This window comes from Anabrus simplex, chromosome 8 (genome assembly GCF_040414725.1).
Source record: "Anabrus simplex isolate iqAnaSimp1 chromosome 8, ASM4041472v1, whole genome shotgun sequence".
Taxonomy (NCBI): Eukaryota; Metazoa; Arthropoda; class Insecta; order Orthoptera; family Tettigoniidae; genus Anabrus; species Anabrus simplex.
Genome location: NC_090272.1, coordinates 15,444,310 through 15,468,056, shown reverse-complemented (window position 1 = coordinate 15,468,056; position 23,747 = coordinate 15,444,310). Strand labels below are relative to the sequence as shown.

Here is a 23,747-nt window from a genome sequence, read left to right as displayed (position 1 = left end):
AAGACTATCCCCACAGGTGTTGTCAAGGACGTACTGTTGGAGGCCTAGGCCCGTAATATAACGGTCGAGATACCACTTGTCGAGGCTATTAGAAAGGACACCTTGCGCAGGGGAATTCCAAGATATAGAGAGGTTAAAGTCGCCCAGTATAATTACATTAGGATTCTGATTAATGGCTTTCATTACAGAAGAGAGAAAATTTTCAGAATAATTGAGGGTTGATCGAGGTGGTCTGTAAAAACAAGCAATTAGATATTTGGAATGCTGAAATTTCACTTCTACCCAAATGGCTTCACAGTCACTACTTCAATCAGTACGTAGGTTAGCGTTCCATTTGGATTTAACGGCCAGAAGAACCCCCGCCCCGAGATCCACGGTGCGTTCTGAAAATGGAAAACTCTTTGGAAAGAGGGATTTCCGTATCTGAAACAAAGTCAGTTAACCAATTTTCAGAGAAGGCGACAATATCGAAAGAAGATAGTTCTTGTAGGTAGAGCTCACAGTCAGTAATTTTGTTTTTAAGAGAGCAGATATTCTGATGGTAAACTGAGATCTCACTATCCGCCGCGGGTCTTGGGTTTATCTCCACACCACCAGCTAACAGCAGGAATATCAACAACAAACTTAAAGTAGGCCGAGTAGAAAACCGAGATAATTTACTGGAGGCTGGAATCGAAGCCGGTGCTACAAGAATGCAAGGGAGGTTTGCAGTCGGCAGTGAAGGAAAATGAAACTCACGAACGGCAGTCAACCACTTTCCAAACTGAGGTATATTCAATCTTGAGACGGCGAGTCCTATACTCCCGGCAAGGGAGGCTTGGGTACGCCAGCAACCGCCGTAGCACGTGGAATAAAAACAAAGCTGTTTAAATTGTACAGAATTACTTCCGAGCACTTCACAACACAATGAATCACTGCCTGGATCGTCTAGATGAAAATCACTATATTCTTTTGTGCACACTACTTGTTTTGACACCAAAACTCCTAAAAGAACACAGAGGCAAAACATACAGTTACTCTCACTCGCCGCCATGTTGATCATGTCTCCAAATGGCTCCTAACATCTCTAGTCGTTATCATTGAAATTCTGTCACTAAATTACAAAAAAGACTCCATATCCAGCGATTAGTCTCTAAAATCGACTAGACTGATGTGAACTGTGAATGAACACGAACATAGAACGCGAGAACAAGATATTGACAATCGATATATGCATCGCGATATACAGATTTCAATAAACATCGCACATTCGTGCACATTTCTCGCATTAATAAACGCCAATATTTTGTTCGAAAGCGGCCAATGACCAAAGACTTCCGGCCACTGGCGTAAAAAAGCTGAAATGGTGGGATTTGAAAAGAAATGTTTGAAGTTCACCAAAAAATAAGCTAAATCGGGAGAAATAATAGAATAATCGGGAGGCGGGAAAAACTGTCGAAAATCGGGAGTCTCCCACCTAAATCGGAAAAATTGGCAGGTATGAAAATAAGTTTAGGATTTTCCATTTGCATTCATATTTAAAAAGAACCAACATTCATAAACATTTTCAGCTAATCACCTCACAGACGAGTTAAAAATTGAGGCTTCTACGACTTTAAAAAAATTACATAGGGATAAAATAACTCAGCACTGAGGTACCAACCAGTCAACTGGTAACACAGCACTTAAAAGGTTGCTGCTGACAGTGGGGTGCGAACCCACTATCTCCGGAATGTAACCTGATAGCTACGTGACCTAAACCACGCGGCTACATGCTCGATTGTCAGAGGAGCAGAAATTATCTTGTACGAAGTCGAGGAGAATTGAGAGAACAGGGGCTGTTGTTACGGATTTTCTATGTGTTTAAGAAGAATACTCACGAGCTTGGATGTGATATACTGTTAATTCCCTCATGTAAAATACCTGATTTTCCACATTAATGCTGTGAAGGTAGTAAGTCATTAGTGTTGAAATTATTTGTGAAACTAAGATGAGATGACATAGTGAAATTTCCGTATTTGCATGGTATGTAAGGCATAGTTCCAGGTGGAAGGCTCTCTACCTCATGACAAGTTAATGTTTTGCTTCACGTCCATGCAGGTGTATTGGCGGGCATGATAACCTGAATTATTGTTCCCTCTTTGCATTCCCTTATGTGAGGTGATTTAGTCATTTCGATTTTATTCATTCTTTCATTCTTTAGCCAGCCCATTCCGAGCGGCATTGTCCTTATTTTAATTTATTTTCCTTTTGTGTTCCTTGTATCTTGATTATAAACAATGCGAGATATTTTGATGACATTTGGTTTTGTGCCTGTTTCTTTTATTTGCCATGGCTTACTGGAGACATTTCTTTTTGGTACACAGTTGGTTCAGTCGTGTGTGGTCCCGTTGCATGTCCGTCCACACGATCTGCCAAGGTAAGGTATTATGAACCCAAACTGCATTCATTTACCTGACGCACAAATATGTGTATTTGTACGGAAATTAAGTGATGGGATTCTACCGTCGTGAGGAGCTACTCAATATTGGTGCTCTATTTCATGTGATAAGACTGCGTATCAAATTCGATATTTTCTGGTCTCCTTGCTTATCACCTATTTGTATGATTGAGTTTTGAATGACTGTGTTAATGTCTCACCTTGTTTTTAATTTTAATTCTTTGATTTTGAATGCCATTACATAACCTTCCCTTTTCTTTTGTGACGTCAAGCGCCCCAAGTAGACGTAAACCTTTTTCCGTTTATTTGTTCATTGCCCTTTTATTTTACTCCTTGTGGCGCTATGTCTGCCCCGCTCCAAAATAGGCTTTACACAACGAACGTTGTCTTGGAAACTGAGAATAATAGCAACTGATTTTGTGGTGAACAACAAAGAAATAAGGCAAAGAGAAAAATAAAGAATTTATTGCAGCCGATTGGCCTTAATGATACATATATGTCATATTCCTTTTAGAATTTGACCTACATAGTAATACAGGATATTTCCTAGTAATGAGCAGTCATGTCAACCCTTGCTATATTCCAGTATTGACCTAGTTTGGTTTGGGCACGAGGTTATGTGGCAAGTTCCACATATACCGTTACATAGTTCGCACACGCAATTTTCATCCAGGTCATGAAACACTTTTTGGGAGCAAATCTTGTGGTGGAAACCATGAACTGCAAGCCTGGTCACGACTTGCCGTATTTCACATAGAGGTTGCATCCATCTTCTGTTGTGTAGAATTCCATCGTTATATTCTGCTTTTTATTCTGTAGAACTTGGAACAGCTTGTTGTAACTTTCCGTAGTCTGTAGTAGCAGAGTTATCCACCGATACTCTATTAGGAACTTACAATCACATGAATAGAAACAGCTTTTGGGTGGTTAGGCCGTGTGCATTTTGCAGTTTCGCCCAGGCATGCCATTTGGGCTCATCAGCTGGATTGGCACGCCCCTCCAGGACTCTGCCACTGCTAAGCAGTTCTATTCATGTGATTGTAAGATCTGTGGCCGTGAAAGCCGTTTTTGATATTCTAACTCCATGGGGAGTAATAATTTTTGGAAATGGAGAATTCACTTCTCCTTTAGCAGGTTTGCAATCTCTATTTGCTAACACGGAGGGACCATGCGCTTGGTCTGCCACTGCTAAGCAGAGTCCTGGAGGGGCGTGCCAATCCAGCTGATGAACCCAAATGGCACGCCTGGGCGAAACTCTGCAAAATGCACACAGCCTAACCACCCAAAAGCTGGTTCTATTCATGTGATTGTAAGATCTGCGGTCGTGAAAGCCATTTTTGATATTCTATTAGGAACGTTTCTCTTGCAAGCTCGAATACCAGTCTGGATTTGGTTGTCCTTGATACACCGAGGCCTCTTTTGAGAAATCTGGATTTTGTCTTTTCTATCTCTTCCAATTGCCTGTAGTTATGAAATTCCCATATTAGCTCGAGTTCGTATATCAGAACGGGTAGCACCTTCGTTTGGAAAGTGCCATTGCTGTTTCCAGTGAAATGAGATTCATATGTCCAATGTCGTTTATAGCTTTTATTGTAGCGGCTGTTTTTGACCTTATGTGTAGCCTAAAGGTTCTTTCTGTATGTAACTTGTAGGGTAATGACTAGGTATTTGAAATTGTTGACTATTTTCAGGTCCTTGCTGTTGCAGGTCACTTGGTCTGAAACTGCTGGCCTTCCACCGTTTCAAAAAATTATCATTACCGCCCTGACCTCATTGATTGTTACTCTGTTTTTCTGGGCCCAGTCACTTATATGTCTACTGCCTTTTGCAAGTCATTTACCTGCTCTGAAGCAATTGCCATATCATCTGCATATTTGTATAATTTTGCCGTTGTTGTTTATCGAATTATGTCACCAACATAGTATGTGAGCACATTAAATAGGGTGGGGCTCAGGGGATCACCTTGAAGTACTCCATTCGTTTGCATTATCCAGCTTGAATTCCCAACTCCGTGGTACACTTGTATGTAGTTTTCTGCTAATATATTCCATATCAGGATCGTTGTTCCTGTTCTGCCTGTAAGAGTTTCTAACTTGTTCATAAGTATAGTTATGTTGACTAAATCAAAAACCTTCGAGTGATCAAAAAAGACTACATAAAGTTTGCCGTTAGGTTTATTCAGCGTCATCGTTATATGTCCTAGTAGATTCTCTGCTGCCATTAGTGTTCTTTGCTTACGTAAGCCACATTGCTCTTCTGGCAGCAGTGGGTCTGTAATTACATTTATCCAGGACGTCAGTATCCCCGTTAATAGCTTCAGGGCAACAGACTCCAGTGCAGTTCCCTGGTACGAGTTTGGATCATCATCCCTTATATAGTAGCTGGAATGTTGATTTCTTCCATTCACTTGGTATTCGTCCGAGTTCTAAACATCTGTTTAATAGCACCATCCATACTGGTAACAGTTCATCTGTAGTTTGCTTTAGATGTTCAGTCCTGATTCCATCCGGGCTTGTAGATCTATTTTTAGTCATTTTCTGCATGGCCTTCAAAATCTCACTTTCTGTAATGGATTCTGTCATATCCAGGTCTTTTGGGGGTCTGGTTTTAGGCCTTGATTTTTTTGCAAACATTACTTTCTTGATATGTTCTTCCACATTTCTAGTGATGTTGGTTGGAAGCTTTGAATTTTTGGTCGCAGGGCCCTATATGGATCTGATTAAGCTTCCGTAATGACCTTTCTTTGTGCCTCTTCTATGTATTCATATGTATTCCCTTTTCTTAATTTTGAGCATGTCTTTATAGCTTTTCCTCTGCTGCCAGTATTCTTTGAGAGTTTTTGTTGTCTTTGTTTTCTCTCATGTTGTGAAGTTTTTACATGGTCTCCTTTCTCTGAATATAGCATGATTCATCAAACTACGGTTTTACTTGTCTCCCTTGTGCACATGGGGTTGCGGTGTCATCAATATCTCCTTCCTTCATGTGTTCCACAACCTTTGGTATATCCTCCATCATTTCTCTCACTTTATATCTGTTTCTTTTCTTGTTTGTATTGTTAGTTGCTGTTGCTGGAATTTCGTCCTTTGCTTCACCATCTACTGACAGGAATATGTTTGCGGATAGCAGCGCTTTCTGATAGTATTGTATTGGCACTCTTTTTTCTAGGCATTCCTCTGGTGCACATGTGGTCTACTGTACTAGCCCCGTTGTGACTTATGTATGTCCAGTCTTGGCTTCGATTACAAACTTGAAAACTTTCCATTCTTAGGTAATCAATTACTTCATTACTCTTTGAATTTTCTATATCCAGTCTACAATTTAGATCACCAGCTAGAACAGCCCTTCTTGCTGCTGCTCCAAGGCAGTATATTATGTCCACTATCACACACAGTTTTCTTTCTACAACTAATATGTCCTACTTCAGGAGTCAGGTGTGGTTTGACTATACAGGCAATGCCACCGGACAGTCTTCCTCTATTTGTGTATTGTCTTGCGTATGCATGAAAACTGTAGAAATTCGGGATGTCAAATCTCAATTCCTCTCTTATCATAGTTTCCGTGAGAATGCAAATATCATAGTTGTTTAGGATTTCTCGTGATAGAAGGTATAGTAGACTCGTAATCCTTCCACATTCCATGTTAGTATCTTTTATTGTCCTGCTAGTATGCGCCTTTGTATTTCCATGGTTGTCGAAAGGGATGACAATAGACGACAGATGGCCAAAAATTGCAGATGTGAACTAATTCACATTTCTCAATGGGTATGCCTACTTTGAAGGCCCGACTTCAAATTCTTTCATCCACCATGTCTCAGTAGACCCTTCCTTCCACTCCATTTTCCTTTACGTGTGCAACTATATCACCTGTAGTAGTGTCTTGACGTAGTTTTGCAACATAAAGCCAAGCACTCCTTTCTGCAGGTTTAATCTCATTTCTCCTTGTTTGGATCCTTTCACATATTCCTTTCTCTGCGGTGTTTCTGCTTGCACTTCGTTAAGACGGCGCCTTTGCATATTACTTCTTTATGGAGGTGTTGGTCTAGGTTGCCGTGTTATCTGAGTCTATTCTTGTCTATTCCATTGTTGGTTGAGGTTTTATACACCAGACTATCTTCGTTCATGTTCTGTGTTCTTCTTTGCCCACCAATCTTCCACAAATTATCGTGATCGCCATTCCCTTCCTCCCCATTCAAGTTTACTTTGGTTGTTGCTAAGAGCGTGTTCATAATTATCTGTTCCGCAAGTGAGATATCATTTATTTCTTTTGCACTATTCGCATTGTTGTGTCCCTTGTCCTCCTGGTCGGTGTTGCCCACTTTATCCTCTGGCCTAGTTTGTTGCATTGTCCCCTTCTCCTCTTCGTTGTGCCTTGTAACTGCAGTTGTGACTCTTCCATGGTTGATTTGGGTGTTGATTCTACTTTCATCTCTTCCCTTTTTGGTTAGTTCTAGTTCAGTTGATCCTTTTGGTATGGCGGGTGAATCCCCATCGTGCTTTCCAGCACGATCCTGAAGGCATTCCTAATTTGCTTTTCTAGCCTGGTTTCCATTTGCTGTTTCAAGTATTCCCTCAAATTGTCAAGCCGCTTTTGGAGGTCTTCGATTAGGTTTATGAATTGCACGTAAACCATGCCTGTGGCATGTTCACATACGTGACATTTCTCTATGCAAATGGCTTCTATCAGCCTCATTTCCCAATAACTTATGTATCTCTAGTAATGTCCAGTAGAAGGCAGCACCCTCAGTGGTAAAACAGGGAGATTGTTCATTTTACGAGAGCTGTAACGGAGATCGTTCATTTTACGAGAGTTGTAACGTTTTTCTCTTTGAAGCTCATCTTGTCGTGTATGTGGCAGATAACAACAATGGGAGCCATGATGATCGAGGTGGCGTTTTTGTGTCATAAATATTCATTTAACGTATTCAAGCTTTGGACGTACATGCATTTTTCTTTTAATTCAAACTATTGATAATTACAGGTATGTTGGTTTCTTTTAAATCTTTGGTTTTGCGACGATTCATTGCTTACTTTCACAGTTGGTTGACATACATCTTTTCTACTCCGCTATATGATATGGTTTGTGTGGGTGTGTCTGTTTGTGATCTTGTGATGTTGGCAAATGGGTCTCCGCGTGGCTATGTTTTGGTGCACTGCGTGCTTTTATACTTCGTCATCCCAATAATAGCCCTTCGTCTCGACTCGAAGCTACATTCAGGTCGCACGAAGAGTGCAATACTGATGGATTTGAATAAAGTATTCAACCACCCCGGCCGTAAAAAATTAATTGCACAGTGCACGCTGATACTTGAAATATGAGAGACCTGTTGGTGATGACCGTGTGGGTCGTAATTTATGAATCGTATTTGACTTTGTTATCTGAACGGCCGTTCGCATTTTTATTTCCCGATACAATCATGTGTGTGTGTGTGTGTGAATGCTGGATGTGTGTGCGTGTTAATGAGTGAGGGGAGAGAAAAGGTGATATGTCGGTCGACCTGATTTATTGCTTTGTTTATCTCTGTGTCCTATTTTGTTCTTGGTACAGATTTGTTTATTTATTTTTTGTCCCGTGGCGTGTGCTCGCCCGAGTGGCTGCCATGTTTGCTGCGTGTATTCTGTTTTGCGCATCCCTGTAGTATTCTTTGATCTATCATCTTTGATTTGCTCCAGGGATGTTTATCTCAGTCTCGTACCGATATCTCCATTCTTTTTATCTGCCTTTTGTTCTCCGTGCTGGGCGGATTGTTGACGATCTATTGAGATTGTTGATTGCATAATGGTGAAAGTAAAGACGTGGTATGAATGGAAAAGCTTCTCGTAAGAGGGGCGATCTAAATTGAGATGTGAGAATGGTAATTACGCTGCCCTATGATGTAATGAAGGTGTTCTTGGAAGGCGCTGAGCTTGTTAATATGTGTGATTGAGTATTGAAATAAGTGTAATCTTGCGCTCATGCCTTGATATGGAGATATTCATTTCTGAAAGGTACTTTCTTGTTCATAACCGCTACTTTCTTTTCACTTTCAATTATGGGTTCTTTTCTTGTTTAATATTTGATTTCAATCTTATTAATAAAGCCTAATATTAATTCATTCATTTTTTTATTGCTGGTAGATTTAGTTTTTACCCCTTGTTCACCGACAACGAGGGTCATTTCCAGCTCAGGGCTATGCCTCGGCCTTTCCTAGCCGGGGTCCACGCCTCAATTATTCCCGATGTATGTGTCACTTTTGGTGTAATATCATCGTATTGATTTTTTTCTGGGGTAGTATAAGGGGTGGTTTGGCACACATGTAATGAACTTCATGGTTGTTCCGTATTGAACACTGTTTATAAATTTGAAACAATTAAGTTTATTGAAGTGGTCAACCTATTCAATACAATACATTCGTGAGAATGTTTATAACTTAAGCATGACACTTAAATTGGGATATGTTTTGCCGTTGTGAGCATTGTCAGTCGATGAAAATTCCTTAAATGGTGCCTTAATAAATATGTGTGACTTCAACTTATCATTTCTATCAAGTACAATGGAACCTCGATTTTCCGTTTTTGGAGAGACCATGGAAAAAAACGTACAACACGGGAAAACGGAAAATCCGGTAACAAATGAACTATCAACAATTTGGCTAAATGTCACAAAAATGAAAAGTGTATTACTATAATCTTACAAATACCCCTAAACCAAACCACAGTCCCAATATACCTTCTGCCTACCAAGTGACCGCTGCTCATCTTGAAAGCCTGCAGTTTACGAGGTAACACATTGTCAGTAAGACGAATCCTCTTGGCTGTTATTCCTGGCTCTCTAGACCGAGCTCACCATCTCAGCATTCGATAGTTCCTCAATTAAAGGTGATCGTAAAATAAGTGAACCTGGAACCAGCCCTCATTTGCAGGTAAAAATGTGTGTCCTGGCCGGGAATAAAACTCGAGCCCTCCGGGTGAGAGGAAGGCAAGTTAGACCGCTGGGCCGACTTCAAAAATTAATTACCGATACGCGACTTAAAAATCTTGAAACTTTACATTCACTTTTACCGTGGAAACTTTGTCAGTTTCCCGTGAAAACTTTGAAAACTTCTTTCAGTTCAGAAACTTTCATCAGGCAAACTCTTCGAAAAATCTAATACCGGTAACGCCAAGCCAAAAAACAATCGACCACAAGTAATTTTTAATTCTCTAATCTAATAAAATAAAGAACAGTAGATACAAAAGCGCCCAACATGATGGAGAAATCCCCCTTTTTAAAAATTCTTCCATTCTAAGTTGGTCACTGGTATACAGTTCGTAGTCAGTTGATGGAAACCTTGTATACTGCATAAATTAGGCCTACATCGACTTTTAAAGGTTATATTGAACTCGAGAATATGGTTTCGAATGTAAGTATCGATTCTCAAAAGTTCTCGAATGTCCGTCACTAATCACAATCAAATTGCAAAGAGAAAAAATATCATCAAAACTTCAGAAATTATGGCTATTCGTGATCATGAGCTCAGCTGGAAAGCGTGCTCGTAGTACCACTGCTGTTTTTATAACATTTTAACACAATTCCCAGTCTTATATTAGGACCAAAACAGTAATAGCAATCCCAAAACCTCCCATGGCTTTATGTTTAAGGTGCAACATCTGTTCTGGTCTCGATAGCATAAAGTATACGATGATATTAAAATACTGAATTTGTGTTAAGAAGGAGCAGTTTCGATTCTTGCCTGAAAGCCCAGTGACTATACAATGCCCTGAGGGAAGTGCCGAAAATCTGTTCGGCAATACAATCGGGAAAAAATTATCTAACTCCGAACATAATGTAGACATTATGCAAGTACGAACATTTGACGACTCGTTCCGTCTTCAGACAGAGCTGTTGAAATGCGCTCTGTCTCCTTCTAATTGTTGTGGCCACTCTCTGCTTTATGATTTCCGAGGATTCTCTAAACAATACCATATGAATGCCATGCTAAGATGGTCCCATATGCAAGTTCACCGCCGATCGCTTTACCGGTACTTCCTCTGATTATTGCAATGACGGGACGTTAACACCAAGATCCATATGTGTGCTGTAGCTGTCCTTTCACGAGTTACAGTTTCTTGAAAAAGGTGTGATCAAGGATTTAGCGTTGATGGAACTGAAATTTTTGGACGGCTGATCCGGGAAGTCGTTCCTTAGAGGAAAGGATAATGTGGGATTTTTACAAGGTGATTTAATTAGGATGCTCGCAGGACCACGTAATTTGAACGAATAATATGGGAAAACGTAGTTTCCGGGAACGTACAATCGAGGTTCTACTGTAGACTAGTTTATTGATGTTTAGCGTAGGTCCTAAGAGATTGTTGGTGGACATGATGTATCTACTGGATGTGGGATGTTAGCAATAATTTCCTTGTGATCGTCTATTAATTTGCATCAGTTGAGAGCGTGAGAGCAACAAGGAATGGACCAGACCCTTAGTGTTTCAAACAGGTCATTTTAAGGTTACACTCCACACACACTGTGACACACTCTCACGATGGGGCATTCACTTGCAATAAATGCCAAGATCGCACTCAGAAACACATGTGGGTCACTCTTCCAAAGAAACAATCACTTGCAACGTGTGCTAAAGTATATTTTACCTGTCAATTGACAAACACTCCTCAGTCCGTATATTCTCGAATTCTGATTTCAAAGTGCACATAAATGGCAAATATAAGGTGATCAATTACTTAGGAGTTAACAGTAGAAATATAAAATAATTGTAGTTTATTTATTTCGTGTCAGTGTTGAAACAAACTTGTGCCTTCAAGGTTGTCCATTCCAAATGATGACCAGGGGGTGGAGATTCAGAAGCACCATCCAGTCAGAAAGATGATCAATTTTTGCTTGCCACATATCAAGTGCTGTTCTTGTTGGTTTATGCAGAGTCTTGGAGACTATGAGGAAACTTTTTCTGGACTTCAATCTTCTGGGCGCAGGTCGATGTCCAAATAATGGGTGGGTGTTTGTGAGATCCACTTCCGACCTCTCTTGCCTTAGAAACACTTCTCTCCCAATGTATGGAGGAACAATACCAGCCAAACAGTAAAGTAATTGTGGTGATAGACATAGATTGCAGTATGACACGTCCACACATCACCTTATAATCACTATTTGCAGAGTTTTCTCTCCCAGTGGGCGATCTACAATTTTTACTCACCTAACCTTGCTATGATAGGGCTCACTTTATACACTCATAAAACTTATTATACTTCAAATATTAAATCAACACTCGCAAAATATAGCGGTAAGACTTAATGAACCTCAAAACATTGGTGAAGAAGTAGGGCTTATTATTTGTGATGATTTCTTTGAACTGTTGCCGAGCAAAACAACTTGTATCACCAGCTAAGTGCTTCATCACACAAAACATCCAGTAAGAGCTTGAAGTGGACTGATGTAACTAGTAGTAAGATACAAAAAATTTTTGCTTTCTTTATACTGATGGGACAAGTGAAATAGTCACATTGGAAAGACTGCTGGTCAGCTGATCCCCTCAAATTCCGCTGTGCCCCTTCATAGAGATCATTGTTACACAGCCTACCATACCAGGAAAAATGATTAGGACTCTTACCAAAGGTATCCAGTAAATTTCACTATAATCAATACAACGTTAGTGAAGCTAGACTCATTTGTTTATGTGCATGCGCTGTAGCAATATGCTACACAGAAAATGGCTGGGCACAGGGGTTGCACAGTGTGATGAGCACCCGGTCTGCAATGTGCTAACTTCAGCTTTCTAGATTTTTTGCATTTGGAGATTTCATGATCAGTGAGTAGCTTTATATACATATATATGTTTAAACAAGTTACATAAAAAAATGAGTCCATTTTCTCTCTCTCCTTTTGTTCCATGTTCCTCATCCCCTACAATTTTATATACATTTTCCTTTTGCTTCTCTGTTTCCTTGTGTTTACACAGCTTTCTCCTACTACTTCTACAATATACTTTTTCTTTCTTCCATTCCTAGTGTTTATCCAGTTTTCTCCTGCTTTCTCGATCTACAATGAACTATTCATGCATCATTTGTCTTTCCTAATTTATTGTTTGAAGTACACTAGTAAAAGGAAAAGGAAGTATTTTACAAGACTGCTGAAATTATAATCATAGGCACCCATGTACATTTGTACAATTTATTGTTCAATTTTATCAAACACTCTGTCTCTCTCTCCTTCCTCCTCCCTTGCACACTTATTTTCATCAATTTCTGCCTAAATGCGATGATCTTAGAAATGTCTCGATAGACATTTCTGCATATTTTTTAAACAAAAGCACAGAGATTATATCAAAGGATGCTTTTAGCCTGTTTCTTGATTATTACTGATTTTCTTCATACAAAATAATCCTTGTTTGGATTCTAGGCATACCAGATTTCAAACTCCATTTAGTATTCTGTTAGATAAGCCAACTGTGTACATTATAAGCATAACAAATACCATCTTTTCATCTTGCAAATGAGACCAGTAACTACTTCCCTAACTAACGGAGAAACAATGAGGATACAATCACCACATGCCTCCATGTTTATTACAAGTACAAGAAAGGAGAAGTGTGAAAGACTGCTTAGAGATTGGACGTTGGTTCAGGGAAACATCTATGTCAAACAATATTTACCATTAGCACGCGCACAGTACTATTGTATATTATTTGACTCATACATACATTAAAAGTACCGTGGAAGTACCACGGCCAATGGCAGAAGAGCTCCAAATATAAATATATAATTCTGAATTTAAAAACAATCATAGAGAGGTAGGCCTACTTATGTACATATACACAACCAAATTACTACTGATAAAGGAATGAAGTAAGAAGATTGTGTAATTACCTGGATGAATGCTGCGATCAATATGAACAAAAGGGATATGACTATCAATATTCTGCACATGAAGAAAGAATAGTTTAAACAAAAAAAGAAAGGGAGCTAGTGGAATGGTCATAATAAGCAACCGTGGGGTAAGAAGCCAGAAGCAAGCAGGTCAAATGTTCTTATGGCTCTCTCACCTAGCTTGCTGATGATCACCTTCAGTAACACTTGAAACCTCAACCACCTTCTCTTTGGAGGCAACTAAATGGTTTACGACAGCTGAATCCACTTCCGTTACTGATTCCTGTTTAATATCCTTGGAAATCTTCTTAACCTCCTTGTCTTTTGCAATCTTTATTGGCTTCTTTTCTTCCTTGGGCTTTTCTTCTAATTCCTTCTTTTTGGAACAGTTCGGACAGGACCATTCCAAACCCTTGTTTTCCATCTGCTGACCTATGGAAAAAGACATTTGTATGATAAGATAGTGAACATGTGTATAACTATCACCACTATAGCAGACACACATTTGTTCTCTAACAGCACTTTTGAAATATCCAGAAAGAAAGCTGTAGTGAATATGAAATGGAAGCATATGCTATGAAGGATACAAAACATGACAGAACAGCAGGCAGAGGTAAAGACAAGAACCCAATATGGAATTTTTCTTTGCCTCCTGTAATTTCACATTTTATCTGTCTCTCTCATCCTTGCTGCTCCCTTTTATTAATACTTCAGAGCATTCCTACCTCTCAACCAATTACTGTCTCTGATGATTTATCTTAATTATCTGCATAAAAGATGCACATTTTCCACAATTTTTATAACAAAAATCAAATTAAATTCTGTTCAAATCTTTACAAACATGAAATTTGGAACTTTTCTTAATAAAGTCCCCACTTCTTTCCACTCTGGTATAAAATATATTCTATATTATGCTAAGTTTTGAATTTGAAGTTTTTAAAGATACCACAAAAGTTCACAAATTTCTAAATAATTATGAATGTGATTTGACAGAATCTGATTAATGTGACTTGCGGTAAAAGCTATATAGTCTGTCGAACATGACACCTGTGTAGAATCTCTATGATGTGAAAGTTGTTGTAGAATATTTTATTTGTAAATCTTTTTTTAGGAATATTCACTATATGATGTGGAATGTTGTGGTAGAATATTTTATTCATATTCCATTTAGCTACCTAACCTGTATGGTGTAAAATATTGTAGCAATTTTATTTGTATTACCTTTATCCACTTAAGTAAGTACTAAATTGTAAATTATTGCTCTGTAATAGCTGGAACAGTCCAGAAAGGTTGGAACGCGAACTTTCCCTGTTGGTTGTGGATTCTAGAATTATGTCCTTACTAATTCTGGAAAACGGAAAGTTTGCGATTAGTATCAGTATATTATTAATTCTTCACACCGTGGAAGCTTCACTTCTAAAAGCATCTCTATAGGTTCGGGAATATTCTGTAAACATCGCGACTGGATAGAGTTGTGATTGGTGGATCTGGGTGGTGATATGCTCTGATTGGCCACTCGGTAATATCACCAAGGCCAGACTTCCCTTTTTAAGTGAGCGAGACAGGATTTCGTGGTCTTTGGTTCTCTCACCAGTCCTGCCGTTTTGATGCATGCCAGCGTATCCTCGCTCCTAGGATGGGCTACCTTGGGGTAAACAGGGTTGATTTCAGTTCCGTTTTAATTTACATTTAATGTTCATTGGTGTTATCACATAGGAGTTTGACCTAGTCACCACTCTATTGCTCGGATGTTTTAGAAAGCACGTTTACTTTCATTCTAAATTGTATTTGTATCTTGTGTGGCTTCTTACCTTCAGAATCGTATTGCAGAACTTAGATTATGCTAAGATATTTCTGGTTAATTTCTTGGGCTAATAGCAAAGCTCTTGTCAAACAACATCTAATCTTGTATTCGTAAATTGTGTATCTGGATTGTGTGGATAGATGGATATGTTCGGAAGTTACCTTGTAATGTCAATTTCGGAAAATAATATTTTGAAAACAAGAGATCACCGTTGATTTTTCTGGAAACCCACAACTTTCCAATCTCTATGGCGTTTGGTAGGTTTCCCAGTCGCAGTTCCACGTTCCTTGTTTATAGTCGTCAAGTTGCCCAACCTGATATTTGTTAGTTCTGTATTCAACGCAGTTCATCAGATGTTTATTGCGTGTCTTGGGTTTAAAGTACCGTGTAATTTGATTTATTTTTCACCATCTATGTATCGTGTAACCGCTGAAAACCGGTTACATATTTAGTATTTGATATTAATTTAAGTTTAGTATTAAGTTCCAATGTTAATACATTTAAGACTTGACCTTAAGATTAGTATTAGGCTGAAGATGCCGAAAACTAGGGCAAAACATGTCCCTAACTAGTGTTTATATTTCATGTAGAATTTAATCACTACAAAATATAATTGTATTGAATAGGTGGACACAGTAATTTTATTCAAGAAAGAATTTTATATATCAGTAACCTTGCAAGTGGTTGCGGACAAAAGAAAAGTGAACGGTGATCAACCAAAGAAAGCGAAAGCCTTGAAATTTGTAAATCACCTTGAAATTTAGTTTCTACCCATCAGGATGGCTCGTGCTGTTCCTAATCCTTTCCATTTGAGAAAGTCAGAACTAATTTACGAACTTCGTATCCGCAAACTGAATTCTACAGGCAACGTCAGAGATGACACAAGCTTATTGAAACAGTCCCTTGATTTACCAGTAACCATTCCCGAGTTAACTACGGACGAGTTGTGTGAGTCTTTGGCCGTGGTTAAAGATAAATTGGTAGAATTTACGGCCATTATTGTGTCTTTTGGTGCTTCTGAGCCCTTGTATGGATAATTAGCGCTGGTTAAGGCACAGTTATCACATTACTTGGACAGAATTACGGATTTGTTGTGCCTCAAATTACCGGCAAATGAGCGGCAGGTGTGTGAATCCTTGCTAGTACAGTTTTCAAGAATATTGGACAAAATCATTGGCTTGCTTGAAGGGAATGAATTGACTAACACTAGTTCTGAGGTTCAAGTGTCTACCCTCTCTGGATCGTGTGAAAGTGTTAACTATGGTTCTGCATCTGCAGCTTCTTGAGTGTGTACTGTAGCAACTAGTGCTAGTGTTATTCAGGAGTCTGATGTGAGTAATGCTCACCGGGGATCTTCGGCTTCGTTGTCAAGAGCTAGGACACCCGTAAGTGATTCATATAATGTATCTTCTTTGCATGTCGGTACCTCTACTAATTTTCCTGTGGTAACTGGTAATTCCGCCGTGGCTCAGTGTCTGCCCTATATTGTTACACAACCTGGTTCTTATGCAATGGTGCAAAACCATCGCCCCTCCGTCTTAGTACTACCGGTGGTATCAAGTGCCCTTTTAGGTTGCATTACTCCTACACAAGTGGTTAATGCCCCGATGTTCTCTCAGATTAGCGAGAACCTTTCACAGATGAGATTATCTGCGCCTGTAATGTTGCAGGCTAACGGTAGTCCTAACCTAACCTTCTGCATGCCATCCTTTTTACAAGAGCACCTGAATCAAAGGTACGATGACTCTGTAACCCCTCAGGACCACTCTAAGCTTTCCCAGGGACCTCCTACACCTGCTTTCCCCCAAATTTTCTCTAACCTACCTCACCCGTTGACTACTGCTTTCGAGTCTCCAAATTTTCAGTTAACTCCGTTGATGAGGTTATTTCTTTCCTTCGGATCTTAATCAAGTTCAAGGATCGGGCAATAGTGTACAATCTCAGTAATGACCACGTGTTTCAAATCCTATACCCGCATGTATCTGGAGCTCTTTCTGAGCATATCGTCAAGGCCATTTCTGAAAGATGGACTGTAGATCAATTCCATTCACATATGCACTAGGAAGAAATGGTGCGGAACAACTAGAGAAAGAAGAGAGAAAAATATTGAGGAAAATACTAGGCCCTAAGAGAGGAGGTGAGAGATGGATGAGGAGACCCAGGGAAGAATTATACCGGAACATGAGGACAATCTCAGAAGAAATCAGACTGAAAAGAGCACGGTTTGCGGGACATGTAATCAGGATGAATATGGATAGAATGACGAAAAGAGTATGGGAAACAACAGCGAGGACACGAGGAAAGACAGGAACCAAGTGGGTAGTTGAACTCCGGAAAGATTGGTCAGAATTGGGGATCAAGGTGGAAGAAAAGGAAAATTGGAAAAGCAAGTACATACCGACTAATATGCCAGAGATCAATGATAGGGATGGATACAGGAAAAGGATTGAGAGTCATCAGTGGAGTAGACAAGAGAAGAGGATACTGAATATCTCGGAAGAAGAGCGGGAGAGAAGAAGAGAAAGGATGAAGAGGTTCTGGGAGGAGAAGAAGAAAATGCAATCCGTGAAGGAGCTGTCCGTGGTCCTACAGAGGCCGTAACGCAAGAAGAAGAACAAGATGCTTGAATTTTTCATTCCTTCTCGTGCCTTGTCTTCATTAGTGCAGAAGCACTATTTCAGAGTGCAACATTTCAACGAGTCATTATCTGAATATGTTCAAGATATTAAGCTCCAGGCTAGGATTTTCCAGCTTCACATTCTGAGTCCCAAATGGTTGCCAATATTATTGAAGGTCTCACCCCGAACTATAGGTCATATCTGGCTCTTTCACCGTGACCAACAATGTTCGCTCAGTTGGAAGCCGTCACAGTTTCTGCAGAGGGTGTTCAATATGCCGACCAGTTACGCCTTGCATTAGCCCCCCCTCCTACGAGCATGCCCTCTTCACAGGATACTAAAACCGCCCCTTCACCTGCTTCCAACTTGCGTAATCCTCGTTCATGTTTCAATTGTGGCTACTCTACACATCTCAAGTGGTACTGTCCTAAGGTTGGGGCCTTAGGCAATGCAAAGCGTGCCATGGGTAGAGGCTCTTCCACCAATACTTCCTGCTGTAACTGTAGGTCAACTAGACACTTCTCTAGGCAGTGCCCACGTAATATTTCAGGCTCTGGATCTCCAGGCAATAGTAACCCAAAGTATGGCTTCTTGTTTTGTCTGTCATAACTGTACTTTGGAGGACGATTTACCTAATTCTGAGGCTAATGATTGGTCCCAGTCGGACTCTGGTGCCCATTTTTTGAATCTAGTGGGATTCCTTTCATACCATCTTGTAAATTATCGTACTTATGCATAGAGGTAAATAATGAACCTGTCTGTGCGTTACTAGACTCTGGGAGTACTATCACCTTGATGAGCGAGACCTGGTAGGATTCGATGAAAACCATTTGCAAGTTACCTACATTAGAACCCGTGTCCTTAACCTGCCATACTGCTAATCCCAACTCAATGAACATTGTAGGATCCCTAAATGTTAATGTAAGAGTCCGTGATTTCACATGGAAAATGCCAGTACTAGTGGCAAAAGATTTATCCTGTCAGTTCATATAGGGTGCCAATTTGATTGCTAAAACTGGCATGATTTTGGACCTGCAGTTCAACAGATTCCATTTAAAACTTTCTGCAAGAACCTTTGAGATCTGAGATCGCTCCCCTATTCTGCCTTGTCACGTTAACGCTGTTTCTGAAGATACGGGCGAACCCAAAGCTTTTGATTTTAATCATTTACCCAATGAGCAGGCCAACCACCTTAGGAAACTCTGCGATAAGTTTCCTAATGTCTTTACCGACAAGTTAGGTGTCACCAATGTCTTAAAGTACAAAATTGAAGTCACGGATAATATTCTTGTTCGCTCTCCTCCGTATCGGCTGTCACCTCCCAAAATGAAAGCCCTCAAGGCTATTATTGACCAAATGCTCGCTGACGGAGTGATACGCCCTTCTATGTCAGCCTATTCTTCTCCCATGTCCCTAAACCGCAAGGTGGTTATCGTCCTGTAGTTGACTATCAGATGTTGAACCATAAGGTGGTCCTCCAATCTGTTCCTCTTCCTGATTTGCACTCTTGTTTTTCTTGGTTTGCTAATGCCAAAATTTTTACCACCTTTGATTTGAATCAGGTATTTTACCAGATACTGCTTGCCGAGGAATCCAAGCACCTCACAGCTTTTGCTACTGACTGGAACCTCTATGAATTTGAGAGCATTCCATTCGGTCTCGCGACGGGAGCTGCTGTCCTTACTCAGTTACTGGATTATGTTTTGTCTGACATTAAATTCAAGTTTGTCTATAATATCACAGATATTTTCATTTAAGAAATATTTTCATTTTATATTTAAGAAATTGTGTTACGAGAAACTTCTATTACGCTCTCTCACAAGACTCTTACAGACACTTGAAGTGCGCCTGCGCTGTGAGCGAGTTTCTACATTGGTTGTTCCCCCTCCTGTCCCTTCCCCTTCCCTTCTCAAACGTAGTCTTGGTGGCTGGTTGCATCCAGCGTTAGACTCTCACTAATTATTTGTCGCTCTCTTGAGCAACTACTGGGAGTTTCCTTTCGAACCCAAGGCTTCTGGGCTGCGAACATCGGAGCGTAAGTCGTGAGTGAATGTTGTATGTGTGTGTATTGAGTGAAAGGTTAATGCTTGTGGCCGCGAATGGGTGTGTGTAAGTGGATTTGAGTTGTGCTTCTGTGTGTGCTGTGCTGTTTGGATGGGCCGGGTTCGTAGTCCAGGGGCCTATGGCCAGTTGAAGGCCGTTTCTTTTCTTTAATGTTAACTACTTGTCTCTATTATATTTTCTGGGGATAACAGATCTCCTGTTCTGTCTTATACGTAAGAGGCCAATAGAAGTTTATTGGTTTACCTTTAAAGAGTGTTTCTGCTATAATGTTATACATAATGTTGTACATATGTTGTTGTCAGTGAATAAAAGACAGATGGATTTACAGATGGAAAGCTCCCTCACCTCGGTCCACCTAGCTTCATCTCTGGGAATGTTCCTATTTTCCTAGGCCCTTATGTTAGCACCTTCTCAGGTGGTAGCGTCCTCGCGTGGTTTCCATCAGTAAATTCAGTCTTGTCTATTATTCTTTCGTATTTAAAGGAGCAATTATGACTGATACTAGTAAAGATGCACTAGGGTCAATGGGACCCGATAATGAAGATAAGATACGCGACTGTTTCGGTCTCGAATTGCTACGAATCGAGGAGCTGGGATATGAGTTGTGTATTAGGGGCGTTTCTCCTGCCGGTACATTAGACGATAATATTAGACTTCTTCGTTCCTCGTTACGTAACCCTGTTAGTTTATCGAGCTGTCAACCTTCCATTCTTCTTGAGAGTGCGTTAGGTCGTATCGGGGTTTCGCTGTCTCAAATAGAGTCCACGTTAGACGAGTTTAGTCAAAGTGATGTCACACGAAAGCAGATTTGTCGTATTAAAGCTCGCCTGCTTCATTACAGGAACCGTGTGTCTGATCTCCAGGCATTATTTGGTGATGGTATGGGCGATGATGTGAAAGCCTTATTAGTTTTGTGGTTGAATAAAATTGAGACTCTTTTGGGGATGGGAGATAGCTTGTTTTCTGTCTCCGTGGAAAATAAGCCTGCTGATGTTGCTGAACTTACTGAACAGGGACTTTCGCCTGGTCATCCCATTTCATCCGGCAATGATTCATGTGCGACAGAGAATATTTCTTCAGTCGTTAATTTTGCAAAGCTACCACATCCGCTGCAATTACTTATTAAAGGGATGAAGTCTTATTCTATTGACTCTATCGAACAAGTTATTGAGTTCCTGCGCACTCTAGTTGAATTTCTCGAGCATAGTGCTGTATATGGTGTCAAAGATGATCTGATATTTCAAATAATTTATCCGCATGCTTCTGGAAACTTAGCCAGTCGCATAGCTGTGGCTATGTCTGAACGTGATTCTCTTGGGGATTTCCATGCGAAACTGTTACGTGAATGTATTCCTACCAGAGCACTATCATCTCTAGTGCAGCGACATTTCTTTCGAGTACAACGAAGTAATGAATCACTCTCAGAGTATGTTCGGGACATTAAAATGTTTTTGAGAGTTTTCCGCTTGAAATATTCGGAAGGTGAGATTGTGAGTTCTTTTTTTGCTAGGGGCTTTACGTCGCACCGACACAGATAGGTCTTATGGCGACGATGGGATGGGAAAGGCCTAGGAGTTGGAAGGAAGCGGCCGTGGCCTTAATTAAGGTACAGCCCCAGCATTTGCCTGGTGTGAAAATGGGAAACCACGGAAAACCATTTTCAGGGCTGCCGATAGTGGGATTCGAACCTACTATCTCCCGGATGCAAGCTAACAGCCGCGCGCCTCTACGCGCACGGCCAACTCGCCCGGTGATTGTGAGTTCTATTGTTGAAGGTCTGACGCCTGAGTATAGGTCTTACTTGTCATTTTCATCAAGGCCTAATTCTTTCCTTGAGCTAGAAAACGCTTGTGCTGTGGCAGAAGGAGTGAAATATGCGGACTCACTCCGTTATATCGATAGACCGTCATGTACTAGCGCTTCTGTCCGTTTCGCCTTCTGTAGACAAAACACGACGTTGTTTTCTGTGTAAATCGGCTGATCATCTATGAAATGCTTGCCCTCGGCGGCAGTTTTCTAAACCTAGCAGTAGTGACTCCGGTTCTCAGCCCGTAGAACGTAAGTGTTACGAGTGTGGGTCTAACACACATGTACGTCCTAATTGTCCTGTACTTCAACAAAATCGTACCCAATCATCTACAGGTGATCGCGGCAACAGAAGCTGACTAGGAAAGCTATCATGTAACAGAGTAGCAGAAGGAGTGCCGGACGCACTCAACGGTCATTCGCCGATGTTCATTCCTGAAACTGAAGGTTGTTCTGATCTTTCAAGTTTGTTTGGGTCTCCTAGTAATTTGCGAGACTGGACTCGAGTAAAGGCCATAGCTCTCATAGTGCATTGGCACTGCTGGTGGCTTCAAATAGCCTATGCAGTGGCCTCCACAGTATGCACTAGCCTTGCGTCTTGGGTGGTGTGCTAAGTCCCAACTGACGAGCCTAACTTAGTACACGAAGGCGAAACGCAGGCAACCAAGAATGAGTTAGCTGGAAAATTTATAATGTCCAATAACGGACCATTATATTGGTATTATTAAAGGCCATTCATCGACCTCAACTGCCCTATTTGAATGTTAAACTAAACAAGGTACCCATGTCTGCCCTAGTTGATTCTGGGAGCGTAGTGTCCTTGATTGATAAGGAACTTTATGAACTGTTAAAGAGCTCCAGTAAGTTTAATAAACTAGAACCTGTGTCTTCTACGTATGTGACGGCGAATGGCAGTAAGCTAGGTATTCTTGGCAGATTTAGGGTTTCTGTAAGAATAGCTTCCTTTTCTTGGAAATTCAGCTTCGTGGTTGTGAACGAATTATCCTGTGCAGTCATTCTGGGAGCCGATTTCATTACACATTCTGGGCTAATTCTTAATTTGTCTGCAGGATCTATTCATTTTCAATTTCAGCCCAAGGTATTGATCCCTGTGTTTCATCAATATCCTTTGAATGGAAATGTCAAGTCGAATGAGACTATGTTGTCGTCTGTTGATGTTGCCCTACCTGATGTGTCTCATCTGACGTCTGAGCAAGCAGGGTGTATTCAGAGTTTGTGTAAGGAATTTTCCGATGTCCTTACGGATAAACTAGGGCTAACAAACGTCCTCGAGTACAAGATCGAACTTACCAATCACACCCCTGTTAAATCACCACCGTATCGTTTAGCTCCGCACAAAATGAAAGTCCTCAAGGAGCAAATCCAAGCTATGTTAGATCAAGGTATCATTTGGAGGTCTACGTCTGCCTACTCGTCACCGGTATTTCTGGTTCCTAAACCACAAGGTGGGTTGCGTCCTGTAATTGACTATAGGGCACTGAACAGGAATATTGCTATTGAATCTGTCCCATTGCCTGATTTACAATCGTGTTTTGCTTGGTTCAGTAAGGCTACGGTCTTCACTTCCTTAGATCTGAATCAGGCATATTTTCAAATTCCCCTGGCAGAGGAATCTAAGCATTTAACAGCTTTTGCTACAGACTGGAACCTTTTCGAATTCCAGAGAATCCCGTTCGGATTGGCCACGGGTGCTTCTGTTTTGTCTCGTTTGTTAGACACAGTTCTTTCTGACATCAAATTCAAGTTCGTTATAAATTATTTAGATGATCTGATTGTTTTCAGTGAGGATTTTGATCAACATGTCCATCATCTGCATGAAGTTTTTAGCCGTCTTCAGAAGGCAGGTTTAACTGTCAAACCTACCACGGTCTCGTTCGCCAGACCACAGATTTCGTTCTTGGGACATATTGTGTCATCTAGTGGAGTAATTATTGATCCTGATCGCACCAAATCAATAAGTGAGTTCCCTCCGCCTCGTGACGTGAAAGCCGTTGCCCGTTTCATCGGCATGTGTAATTTCTTTAGGAAGTTCGTGCCCAATTTTGCTCAGAGGGCTATTCCATTGAACTATCTTCGGAAGAAAGGAGTAAGGTTTGTTTGGGGATCGGAACAGCAAGTTGCTTTTGAGGATTTAAAATCTGCTATTGCTAACCCTCCTGTTTTAACTATCCCGGATT

The 23,747-nt window shown here is 40.5% G+C and overlaps 1 protein-coding gene across 1 annotated transcript in view; it reads right to left on the bottom strand.

Moving 5' to 3' along the window:
- pps (protein partner of snf) overlaps positions 1-23,747 on the bottom strand; it is a 709,730-nt gene that overhangs the window by 146,965 nt on the left and 539,018 nt on the right. Inside the window, exon 14 of the mRNA XM_067153098.2 lies at positions 13,434-13,689. Coding sequence (XP_067009199.2) covers positions 13,434-13,689 — 256 coding nt within the window. The remainder of the gene's footprint in view (positions 1-13,433; positions 13,690-23,747) is intronic.